General features: G+C 41.5%; 1 protein-coding gene across 1 annotated transcript; it reads left to right on the forward strand.

Moving 5' to 3' along the window:
• Nucleotides 1-3676: 3676 nt before the first annotated feature.
• ccnb3 (cyclin B3) lies at nucleotides 3677-12358 on the forward strand. Its single transcript, XM_057855588.1, has 11 exons — nucleotides 3677-3915; nucleotides 3989-4086; nucleotides 4150-4233; nucleotides 5132-5326; nucleotides 5396-5494; nucleotides 5556-5648; nucleotides 5708-5845; nucleotides 5916-6071; nucleotides 8262-8411; nucleotides 8476-8606; nucleotides 12057-12358. Exons 2-11 carry the CDS (start codon nucleotides 4012-4014, stop codon nucleotides 12124-12126), a joined length of 1191 nt encoding a protein of 396 aa, XP_057711571.1. The 5' UTR covers nucleotides 3677-3915; nucleotides 3989-4011; the 3' UTR covers nucleotides 12127-12358.
• Nucleotides 12359-13571: the final 1213 nt, after the last annotated feature.

Genomic DNA, 13571 nt, shown 5'->3' on the forward strand with positions numbered 1-13571 from the left:
ATATTAAGGAGCTCGCTGATTGGCTCACATACCTGAACCACTTGGCTGCAAAGCTTCATTGCATCAAGAAGCTTCATTTGGCCATTACTGCTCCCTAGGGGTAGACAGTCAACCTCTGCTGTCACCTGCTGTCAACACTGTTATCATCCAACATGCCTCCTAGCATGCATTGCAGCTCTACAGATTTAAATAACAAGCAAAATTCCTGTTCTGTGATAATTATTCCTTCAGTTACTGTTCCAGTTGTTTCATTAATTGCTAGTTATGGTAATTGGTAACAGGTTTTTTGATAGTGACGCCATAAGACTGTCATTTCACAATCACAGTTTTGACATGACACTGTCATGAGCATTCATGAATGCTTATAACAGATGACATAAATGGAGTTAGGGACATAATTTGCTGTATGCCACTTAATGACATCTGTCATAAGCATTCAGTAATGGCCATGATAGTGTCATGTCATCATTATGACGGTCTTATGACTGTCTTATGGCGTTGCTATCAAAGTGTTAGCTATTGACCCAAATAAAGCAAAAAATAAGCCGCACGGGACTATAAGCCGCAGGATTCAAAATGAAGGAAAAAAGTATCCCTGTTTAGTTTTATATTCAAAGTTTATATGGATTGTTCAAGCTAGGCGCTAACGCTAATGCACAGCTCCATCGCTAATGTAGCGCCCTGTCTCTCTCGCTGTTTGCTGACGTCATTGATGCATGAATTCCGATTTGGGGGACTTGACAGTTCAGACCGCAGCCACATTCTGGAAAAATGTGGCCCTGATCGGATTTTAACTACATATAAAAGTGACCCAGATTTGAAATGGTCCACTTTTATGCGACCTGTCCCATTCAGACTGTCAAGTCAATGCCTCACTCAAGTCGGAAAACCATGAAAAAATGGGATTTGTGCATTAAGACCTGCAGTATGAACCTAGCCTGGTGAAGTGTGCTGAACAAGTTGGCCGTGTCCTATTGTTTTTGTGCTGTAAAACAGAAAGCAATTTGGGGGAAAAAAATGAAGGAATCCAGATGTGAGTGAGTGGGTGGTCTCGTGTCTCTTAATTGCAGCATTCCAAAAGTTCCAAAGGAGTGCCAAAATTAAATCCTCAAAATACATCATTATATTAACTGGCTGCCATCGACAAAGCTCGACTCCAATCCATTTGAAGTGGGAGGGTTGACAGAGAATGAACATTCACAGTAGCAAGCACATTTGTTGCTTGCGAAGTAACACCTGTATATAACACTGTTAATACTGTTTATTGTGCGTTTTCAATTGTGGTCGAATACTTGGAGCGAGTTTATGCAATCGTTTTTGATGATGTGCAGACGTAAAACATCAAAACTGATACATGCTAATCGTTTGTGTGGATTGTTATTGCTGTATTAGCAGCTAGTTATAAACGCAAATTTGAATTGCTGTTATTGAAAATGAAACTAATGTAATATTGTTTATTTTAGTTTCATTCTGCAGGTGTGGATGTCACGAGCAGCCGAATAAAGTAGCGTAGCTCGCTGTCGAGCTAGGACTTGGCTCCAACGTCTCGGCAAGGACGGTACAATGAGGTATAATACATGTTTTTGGATAGTTATTTTGAGATTTGGGGGGGTATTTAAAGGTTTAATTCTGATTTATGATGAAATTCAGGTTTGTGCCAGCATAGGAACGGAACTCGTTCGTAACCTGGACACTACCTGTACATTATTTTATTGAAAAATGTTAAGATGCATACAGTATATACATGTGCAAATCATTGTTTTCTTTTATACTGTAATTTTCAGACTATAAACCATTTTGAATCCTGCGGCTTATAGTCCAGTGTGGCTTATTTGTTGTTTATTTGGGTTAATAGGTAACACTTTATTTGACAGAGGCGTCATAAGACTGCCATAAGACAGTCATAATTATGACATGACTATCATGGGCATTAATGAATGCCTATGACAGATGTCATTCAGAGTCATCCGGCATATTATGTCACTAACTCGATTTATATCCAGCTCCGATCTTTTACATCCAATAAAAATGGAGATAATTGGCCGGATGACACAAAATGACATCTGTCATAAGCATTAATTGATGCTAATGGCAGTGTCATGTCATAATTATGATGGTCTTATAACGCCACCATCAAATAAAGTGTTACCAAATACCTTAACTAGCAACTAATGCAACAACTGGAACAGTAACTGAAGAAATAATTAACGCAGAACATGAATTTTGATTGTTATTTACATCAGTAGTGCTGCAATGCATGCTTGGAGGCATGTTGGATGACAGCAGTGTTGACAGCAGATGGCAGCAGAGGTTGACTGTCTTCCCCAAGAAAACAGCGATGGCAAAATGGTCATTAATGGATATAGATATGGACAAAAGATATTAACCGGTGACACTTTATTTGACAGCGGCATCATACGACTGTCATAAGACTAAATGAACCACCATTGCTTCAAGAAGCTTCTTTGGCCATTACTGTCCTACTTGGATCTTTTACATACATTCAAATGTGAGAACATTTGTCGGATGACACAAAATGACATCCGTCATAAGCATTCATTAATGCTCATGGCAGTGTCATATCATAATTGTGATGTCTTATGACAGTTTTATAGCTCCACTGTCAAATTATGTGTTACCAGATACCATAACTAGAAATTAATGAAACAACTAGAACAGTAACTGGAGAAATAATTAGCAAAGAACATGATTTTTTAAAATTATTATTTACATCTAGGAGGCATGTTGGACAAAAACAGTGTTGACAATAGGTGGCAGCAGTGGTTGACTGTCTCCCCCTAGTGGAGCAGTGATGGCCAAATGAAGCTTCTTGAAGCAATGAAGCTTTGCTGTGAATTGGTTCAAAGCTTCATGGTGGTTCATTTTGTCTTATGACAGTCTTATGATGCTGCTGTCTAATAAAGTGTTACCCATTAACATCTTTTGGTGTAAATATATGAACAAATGCTTTTTACGTGTCAAATTTGGTGGGTCGTGGCTTATAGTCAGGTTCGCCTTATAGTCCGAAAATTACGGTATATGTTTGTCATAATTACTTCATTTGCAGTGCTTAAAGACTATTTATAAAAGCATAACCATGCATACAATGTTTTTCATAAACACATCTTATATGTTTCTCTTTCAAATGTTGTTAAATCTGAATAAAGCGCTATATAAGAACTCTTCATTTAACATAAATACATTAAACACACCCATTTTTTTTTTTATGTAAACAAGCTCCGCCTCTACGCAGATTTTCGATTTTCGCGGGGGATGGTCCCTATTATTTGCGAAAAACGAGGGATCGCTGTAAACACTAAAATAACAGCAACTACAGTACATGACATTTTATTGGTCTCTGTTGTTAAACTCCTCGGTGGGCGGTGCTAACGTGGCCCCGAGTGAGCTGATGTCGAATTCTATTGGCTGCTTCAAGTAAAAACACATCGCGTTGGTCACATGTTATGAAAGCATGAAAGTCAGGAGTGTTTTGGAAAGTAGCGGCTCCTCCCGGCTACCTTTAAAAACTCCCACGCACTTACAAAAAACAAGTAGGGCGTGAAAAACATTTGTTTATATTAAACCACGGCTGTATTGTAAGTGTTGGGTTGAAATTTTTCTTAATATTGCGTGATAACAGCCTATGTTGAATTTGGAAGCGCTTCGATAGCTCAAACGGGAGAAGCCGTGTAAGTAAACGAGCATCTCGACTGAGCACACATATTAAGGAGCTCGCTGATTGGCTGGCACCTCTTTATTTCGACCAATCGAGAAGCTGCATCCAGATTCGAGTATCAACCACGCTTAATAGTCTTCTTCCGAAGTTCCTAGCAACAAACGGCTCAAGAGAAGTTAATTTATCTGAAAACCCGTGCGATATTTGTCAAGTGCTCAACTTGCACGCGTCGCTTAAAGGTAGGAAGACGCTAACATCACGCTGGCCGTTTAACTTTGTTTAAAGTCTCAACCGCCCGGGTTTTCGTTGCAGTTGTTGCCTTGTGTGCAGAAGACATGCCGTTTACAAGAGGGAAGAGAGCTCAGGCTCGGGTCAACGCCAAAAATAAAGCGAAAGAGAACACGAATGAGGTAAAACGAAAACCACAAAAACTTTGGAATCCGAGCCTCAACTTCTCTCGTATTTTTTTGCAGCAAGGTGGCGCTGGCGTCAAGAGGACCGCTTCGCCTTCACAAGAAGCCCCCAAGAAGCGGGTGGCTTTCCTCAACCTCACTAACGTAAGCACAGCAAGCTAACAAAATGCACATTCAAGTTTTCCAAAATGTCATACAATAATTCGTTGAAAAATAACTGCTTAGCTGTCAACCAGACTCCAAAATTATTGTTGCGAAAAAGCAGTAACGTATACCACCTGTATCAGTCTAGTCTCGGTCTAAAAATAAGTGTTTTTACAGAACTAACTGATATGATTTTAAAATTAAGAATTTTCCCGTAAAAAATTGCCTATAAAAGTTGTAAATACATGTGACTAGAACCTTAGACGGTCATTTGCTTTGCTTAGCCAAAACCACTCGAGGACCGAAGAGGCAAAATGAATATACGTAATTTTTTTCAAACCTAAGCTTTCTAAAGCGACAACAACTACTGAGCAGGAACCAAAGATTGAAAATGTGGGCCATGAAATGCTAGAGACCATCGTCAAAATGGTGAGCGGAATATCAATTTCCCCCACTAAAGAGGCTAATTGTTCAACAAATCCACCACCGGTGTCTTGCCGATTTAGTTACCCCCGTCAAAAATTGTGTCCCCTGGCTGCGGAACACATTAGTTATGAGTTATGTCGTCTTAAACAATGAATTAAAGCCAGAAAAGACAACAGTTATACCTTGGACATTGACGTTTATTAAACTGGAGAAACTCCATACAGGACTTGAATTACAGTTATAACAGTTATAGATAATCCTATGAGTAAAACAGTCAAACATTGCCTTTTTTACATTCAGTACCTATGTATAACAAACTATGTCGCATGTCGTCAGGCGAAAACTTGTTTTTCTCTTGTCATCGTCATGAAAAAATTGTTCGTCAATGAAATATTTTCTTTATCGTCATTGGTGACGAAAACAACACTGCTTCCTTTACTCATGGCTTTCGTGTTATTTCATAAATTGTCAGGCCGGTAAAAGCCGTGTTAGATTACCAGGCAGGAAGGACTCCAGCAAGAAGAAAGCAAAGGCCGCCCCGGCGACCTCAGAAACGGGCGCGGAAAACAAAGTTCCCAACGTTGACAAAGATGAGAACGAGGAGGGAATAGTGTTGGCTCCAGCCGAGGTACTCAAGGCCCCACCGGCGCACCTTGAGAGACCCCAGGTGAGCTCCTACCCAGCTTCAGCCCCAGCAAATGAGGGTGGCGTGACACGGCGGACTTCCCGTCCGCAGATTCCAGCGGAGTTCGACGTGGACGCGGAGAACCGCGACGATTGCATGATGTGCCCCGAGTACGCCAAGGATATCTTCGACTACCTGAAAAGTCGCGAGGTGAGCACCGTTGAATGAAAAAAAAACGTTTGCGTTATTAGCAAGGCCGCTTTCCTTCTAGGAGAAGTTTACGCTGCACGACTTCATGGCCCTGCAGCCCACCATCAATGCAGAGATGCGTGCCATCCTTGTGGACTGGCTGGTGGAAGTTCAGGTGAGTCGGCCGAGTCGACCTTGGTGACTCAGTGACTTTGAACGCCGGCCCCTCCGCAGGAAAACTTCCAGCTGTACCACGAGACACTGTACCTGGCGGTTAAGCTGACGGACCACTTCCTGGCCCGGACCGCCATCGCCCGCGACACCCTGCAGTTGTTGGGCTCCGCCGCCATGCTGATCGCCTGCAAGTTCGAGGTGCCTCGCTTGCCGTCTGGTAACAGTGGTGCAAACACATGCAGCGTCTAGCTTAAACTTGATTTTGTAGGAGCGCAACCCGCCGTGCTTAGACGACTTCCTGTACATTTGCGACGACACGTACAACAAGGAGGAGTTCCTCTCCATGGAGTCGTGCATCTTCAAAACGCTGGGCTACGACATCGGCATCCCCGTCGCCTACAGCTTCCTGCGCCGCTACAGCAAAGTAGGTCATTGGTTTATATATAAATTGCATGTAGCTGTAAATGTGAATTTCGTGCAACCACGTAACCGCCAAAGCAATTGCATGGACTTCATAATGGAGCCGATAAATGGGGGGCCTGGATTGTTGGAAAGGCCGTCAAAGCTGACAGAGTGGAATCACAGACAAAGAGCGCTTTCTGTTGACTTAAATCCCTGAATTCTTTATAGATATGAGCGTAAAACAAAAGCCAAAAAAAAAAAAAAAAAAACCTGTGCAGTTAGCATTTATTTTACGTGAATATGTCGAAGTACAATGCTAGTCTGTTAGTGAATGTAGCTAGCGGCTGCCTTATGTAAACAGCTTTTCCGGTGAAAATTCTTGTGAAGAGATGCTTAAATCCCCGAATTCTTAATAGGTATGGAGGTAAAACAGTCTCGATTCTTGGTGAAAAGCAAAAAAAACGTGCAGTTTGCATTTATTTTATGTAAATATGTCGAAGTACGATGCTAGTCTGTTACTCAATGAGGCTGCCGCCATATGTAAACAGAGCTTTTTCCGGTGAAAATTCTTGTGAATAAATGCTTAAATCCCCGAATTCTTGATAGATGTGGATGTAAAACAGTCTTGATTCTTGGTTAAAAGCAAAAAAAACGTGCAGTTAGCATTTGTTTTATGTAAATATGTCGAAGTATGATGCTAGTCTGTTACTCAATGAGGCTGCCACCATATGTAAACAGAGCTTATCCGGTGAAAATTCTTGTGAATAAATGCTTAAATCCCCTAATTCTTTAGAGATATGGACGTACAACAGCCTCGATTCTTGTTTAAAAGCAAAAAAAAAAAAAAAAACTGCAGCTAGCATTTATTTTACGTAAATATGTCGAAACTAAATGCTAGTCTGTTAGTGAATGTAGCTAGCGGCCGCCTGATGTAAACAGAGCTTTTCCAGTGAAAATTCTTGTCAATAAATGCTTAAATCTGTGAATTCTTTATTGATATGGGCTTTAAAACAGTCTCAATTAAAAGCAAAAAAAAAACAAAAACGTGCAGTTAGCATTTATTTTATGTAAATATGTTGAAGTACAATGCTAGTCTGTTAGTGAATGTAGCTAGCAGCCGCCTTATGTAAACAGAGTTTTTCTGGTGAAAATTCTTGTGAAGAAATGCTTATATCCCTGAATTCTTTATAGATATGGACGTAAAACAGTCTCTATTCTTGGTTAAAAGCAAAAAAAACCGTGCAGTTAGCATTTTACGTAAATATGTCGAAGTACAATGCTAGTCTGTTAGTGAATGTAGCTAGTGGCCACCTTATGTAAACAGCTTTTCCGGTGACAATTCTTGTGAAGAAATGCTTAAATCCCCAAATTCTTTATAGATATGGATGTAAAACGGTCTCAATTCTCGGTTAAAAGCAGAAAAATGTGCAGTTTGCATTTATTTTACGTAAATATGTCGAAGTACGATGCTAGTCTGTTACTCAATGAGGCTGCCGCCATATGTAAACAGAGCTTTTCCGGTGAAAATTCTTGTGAAGAAATGCTTAAATCCCCAAGTTCTTTATAGATATGGACGGATAACAGTCCAGATTCTTGGTTAGAAGCAACAAAAAACACATGCAGTTAGCATTAATTTACGTAACCATGTCGAAGCACAATGCTAGTCTGTTAGTGAATGTAGCTAGCGGCCGCCTTATGCAAACAGAGCTTTTCTGGTGAAAATTCTTGTGAATAAATGCTTAAATGCACGAATCCTTTATAGATATGGACGTAAAAGAGTCTCTGTTCATTGTGAAAAGCAAAAAAAAAGCGCAGTTAGCATTTATTTTAGGTAAATATGTCGAAGAATGATGCGAGTCCGTTGCGGTTAATTTCTCACATTGATTTTTTTTTTTTTTTCACAAAATTTCAAAATGCATGTATGGTACAAAAAATATAATAATTACCTTGAATCCTCGAAAAAATCACTCCTAAAACAATCCTTCCTGTTTATATGCGGTACAGCTTTCCTACTTTTTCAACAGAAATCCGGCATTAGATCGCTGCTTGCGTGTTTGCGAATAGCTCCTCTTGATGTTGGCGGCCCCTTACTTGACCGATTTGATCCGTCAATACTATTAGGAAGTCTATGGCAAATGTTTGCAAATATGTCATTTGGATTCATTACAAAGATGACGACAAACCGAGTGGGCGTGTTTTTGTGTTGGTGCAGTGCGCCAGCGTGGGCATGGACACGCTAACGCTGGCCCGCTACTACTGCGAGCTGAGCCTGATGGACGTGGAGCTGGCGCAGGAGCGAGCTTCGCTGCTGGCGGCGGCCTGCCTGTTCCTGGCGCTGCTCACTAGCGACCTGGGAGGATGGGTACGCCTTTACCGCCGGGCCGGGGTTGCCGTCTTCTTTGTTCTGATGCCTTTTACGCTTCCAGTCGCCCATCCTGGAGTTCCACAGCGGCTACACGCAGCTTGAGGTGGGACCGGTGGTGCTCCGGGTTCGCTCCATGGTGGCGCGGCCCCCTAAAAGCAACCTGATGGCCATCCGTGAAAAATACGCCCATCCGTAAGAGTACTTCTTAAAGTTATTCCAACTTCAAACTGATCATTCACTTCCAACCCTTTCAGGGTCAGGCATGATAATCTGTCACTTTTCGGTTAAATTCACCGTTTTGAAGTCTAAAAGGGTGACCTACGTGAATTGTGTAAATCCAAGGAGAACATTTTTAGGGGGGAGGGGCTTATCGGGAGATTTTTTTGGTATGCAAGAGGGGAAAGCGGCACAAAGCCAAAAAAGCGCAACAGAGTGGCCAGAAACAAAGGACACAAAAGTGTACCCTCCTGTCTCTTCAATTCCAAGCTTGGCTGCACGTCGGCCTTGAATGAACACCTAAAGCGCCGTCACCCAGTTGTAATTTTGGAAGACGACCGCAGACAATTACAAGCTAGCAGATCGTAAGTCCATCTAACTAACTAACAACATGTTTTATTGAAGTTGCTAAGCCTGTCGCGATATGCAACGAGTCCAATTATCGCACGGTAAAATAAAAATGAGGGCGGTAATTTTCACGGCTGCGTGTGTGTACACGTGCGTGTGGATGGCATATGAGACTCCAGCTCTTTTCACAGATGTTTATTGGTCATCAACACGCCGTAGAAATAAAGAAACACATTAGGGCTGCAGCTATCGAATATTTTAGTAATCGAGTAATCGACTGAAAATTCTATCGATTAATGGAGTTATCGGGTAAAACTTTTTTTTTTTTAGGTAAAGAGCAATTATAAATATACATGAGAAAACAAGACATTTCATCCAATATTGAACCATTTTCAGTCAATCAATGTCTTTATTTTCAATGTACATTGTTCAAAACAGCCAACAGTTGCATCTCAGATGTGACTAGATTAAAAAAGACTAATTCACTGCTTTCAAAGAGCTAGATCTTATAAAAATATATACCGTGAGGCAAATACGTTTTAGTCAGCCACTAATTGTGCAAGTTCTCCCACTTGAAAATATTAGAGGCCTGTAATTGTCAACATGGGTAAACCTCAACCATGATAGACAATGTGGAGAAAACCCCCCCAGAAAATCACATTGTTTGATTTTTAAATAATTTATTTGTAAATAATGGTAGAAAATAAGTATTTGGCCAATACCAAAAGTTCATCTCAATACTTTGTTATGGCAATAACGGAGGCCACACGTTTTCTGTAACTCTTCACAAGCTTTTCACACACTGTTGCTGGTATTTTAGCCCATTCCTCCATGCAGATCTCCTCTAGAGCCGTGATGTTTTGGGGCTGTCGTTGGGCAACGCGGACTTTCAACTCCCTCCACAGATTTTCTATGGGGTTGAGATCTGAAGACTGGCGAGGCCACTCCAGGACCTTGAAATGCTTCTTACAAAGCCACTCCTTTGTTGCCCTGGCTGTGTGTTTGGGATCATTGTCATGCTGAAAGACCCAGCCACGTCTCATCTTCAATGCCCTTGCTGATTGAAGGAGATTTTCACTCAAAATCTCTCAATACGTTGCCCCATTCATTCTTTCGTTTACACAGATCCGTCGTCCTGGTCCCTTTGCAGAAATACAGCCCCAAAGCATGATGTTTCCACCCCCACGCTTCACAGTGGGTATGGTGTTCTTCGGATGCAATTCAGTATTCATTCTCCTCCAAACACGAGAACCTGTGTTTTTACCACAAAGTTCTATTTTGGTTTCATCTGACCATAACACATTCTCCCAGTCCTCTTCTGAATCATCCAAATGCTCTCTAGCGAACCGCAGACGAGCCTGGACGTGTACTGGCTTCAGCAGGGGGACACGTCTGGCAGTGCAGGATTTGAGTCCCTGGTGGCGCATCGTGTTACTGATATTAGTAGGGTTGTTCCGATCATGTTTTTTGCTCCCGATCGTTTTAGTTTGAGTATCTGCCGATCCCGATATTTCCCGATCCGATTGCTTTTTTTTTGTGTTTGCTCCCGAATCAATTCCAATCATTCCCGATAATTTTTCCCGATCATATATATTTTGGCAATGCATTAAGAAAAAAATGAATACAACTCGGACGAATATATACATTCAACATACAGTACATAAGTACTGTATTTGTTTATTATGACAATAAATCCTCAAGATGGCATTTACATTATTAACATTCTTTTTGAGAGAGGGATCCACGGATAGAAAGACTTGTAATTCTTAAAGGATAAATGTGACTTTGTATATTGTGACTAAATATTGCCATCTAGTGTATTTGTTGAGCTTTCAGTAAATGATACTGTAGCCATTTAACTGTTCTGCCCAAATGCATGATGGGAAGTGCAACCATGACTGTGCGTAGTGGCACCAATTGATATATCTTCTCTGCGTTGGGAAATAACGTAGGGTGTTAAGAAAAAGATCAACTACTACCTTTCTTCCCCAAATTTGCTTCCCACGATATTTCTAATTGTTGAGACAGGGATTTTAAGGCTTTAGCCAACTAAAAAAAGGCTCCAAAGACTGCCAAAATTAACTCTACTCATTCTGCATTTTAGCTCTATATATAGGTAAAACCGCGCCATTATAGATTGAACGCGACAACGCGTGAGTGGATCGTGCAGCGCATGCGTTAATTGCGTTAAATATTTTAACGTGATTAATTTTAAAAAGAATTAATTACCGCCATTAACGCGTAATTTTGATAGACCTACTTTAAGCCAAAACTAAAGACTCTGGATGAGTGTAAGACATTTTGTCTCTAACGTTAAATACAATTAGAAAACGATTTAATTAAAAAAATATATATATATATTTAAAAAAGGCATGTCCGATATTTTTTTTGCCGATTCCGATACTTTGAAAATGACGTGATCGGGACATCTTTAGATATTAGCCTTTGTTACTGTGGTCCTAGCTCTCTGGAGGTCATTCACTTGGTCCCCCCGTGTGGTTCCGGGATTTTTGCTCACCGTTCTTGTTATCATTTTGACGCCACGGGGTGAGATCTTGCATGGAGCCCCAGATCGAGGGAGATTATCAGTGGTCTTGTATGTCTTCCATTTTCTGATAATTGCTCCCACAGTTGATCCCAGCCTGGTGCAGGTCTACAATTTTGTCTGTGGTGTCCTTTGACAGCTCTTTGTTCTTGGCCATAGTGGAGTTTGGAGTGTGACTGACTGAGGTTGTGGACAGGTGTCTTTTTTTTGTACCGATAATGAGTTAAAACAGGTGCCATTAATACAGGTAACGAGTAGAGCCTCGTTAGAAGAAGTTAGACCTCTTTGACAGCCAGAAATTTTGCTTGTTTATTTTCCACTCTAATTTGGAAATAATTTCTTTAAAAATCAAACAATGTGATTTCATGGTTGAGGTTTACCCATGTTGACAATTACAGGCCTCTCTAATCTTTTCAAGTAGGAGAACTTGCACAATTGGTGGTTGACTAAATACTTATTTGCCCCACTGTACTTCTTAAAGTTATTCCAACTTCAAACTGATCATTCACTTCTAACCCCTTCACCCCTTTCAGGGTGTTTTTCCAAGTTGCGCAGCTGCCGTTGATGGACGTTGACGTTCTGGAGAAGATGTTGTCTACCTAAAACTGGCTAGCAAGTGACTCTGTTTCAGCAGGTTCAGCTGTAAATACGTACATATTAATGTTTGTACTATGTTAATATTGTTTCTAAATGTTGTTCTCTTATATGCCATGCAAAAAGTGCCTTTCAAAGACATGTTTTACTGTTATTGTTGTCAAAAAAGTGCAATGTCTTCTGTTACTTTTGTAATGGCTCGTGTGTTTGAATGCCACCTCTTTTAAAATAAAGATGTTGTTTTATGGCTTCTATAAAGGTCTCCGTCGTTGGACCGGAACATTCCACCTAGACACCGCCGTGTCATCCCATTCGAAAACGCTTTGTGTTGACGATCGAGGCGAAACGGGCTAGCGACTCTTTGTCACTTGGCCGACGGCGTCGCCTGCTGTCGTCACGCGGCCGACTAACGATCCATCTGGCGCGCTCAGATGTGCTCGGTGCGAGTGATGGCCGCTCGACTCCTTCAAGGTCGCGGAGATAAAAAGCGCCGTCCGTGTTTCATGTTATAATTGGCGTCTGGAAGTCCGTAAAAGTGGTTTGCGTGGAAAGTTTTGTTGTTTTACTGTCCTATCTTCAAGTGCGCTGCCGCGTGGTTCCTCCGGGGGTGCCGGAGAGTCCCCTAGCGCCGCCTGCAGCCGTGATCCCGCCTCAGGCGCGGTCCACCCCCAGCTGGAAATTGTGCTCTTCACTCTTGTGAGTGGGCTTAGCCACTCCAGTGTCTATTCTGAGCATGAGAGCTGCTCCTGTTGCTGCACACCTTCTGTTTCTAGTGCCGCGTCACCGTTAGCATCCTGTTTAATTTGCTGTTTTTCAGCTAAATTGACCTTTGATATTGTATTGTTTCCCAAATTAGTGAAGATTTGGCCTACCACCCGCTCTAGTCGGAAGCCGATATTCCGATCTATCGAGCTCGTGGACTTGAGCAGTGGCGCCACCCCTATAAATTGGTTGGCCACCCCGCTTGCCAGTATATCGTTAGATTGTTGTCGCATCAGTTATGCATTTCATCCCAAATGAATGCATTTATTTTGTTTTGTTAAATGTACGGCTGTCAAATTTATCATGTTAACAGGCGGTAATTAAATTTTTAAAACTAACCACGTGAAAATATTTATCACAGGTAACGCATTCGCGGTACGACTTATTCACGCATTGCCGCAAACAGCCTACAATGGCGCCGTTTTACTTGTATACAGAGATAAGAGGCAGAGTGGAGTAGATACAAGCATTCATTGGGGCCGTGCTTTTAATTGGCAAAAGCTTTGTCATCTCTCCCACAGCAACTATAAATATTGTGGGAAGCTACGTGGGGAAGAATGACAGGAGTTGATCTTTTTCTTAACACGTACCCAACGCAGAGAATATATAGCATTCACAGCCACCACACACAGTCATGGTTGCACCACGTCACATTAAGTCGCTACTGTATCATTTACTGAAAGCTCAACAAA

Source organism: Corythoichthys intestinalis, chromosome 13 (assembly GCF_030265065.1).
Source record: "Corythoichthys intestinalis isolate RoL2023-P3 chromosome 13, ASM3026506v1, whole genome shotgun sequence".
Classification (NCBI taxonomy): domain Eukaryota; kingdom Metazoa; phylum Chordata; class Actinopteri; order Syngnathiformes; family Syngnathidae; genus Corythoichthys; species Corythoichthys intestinalis.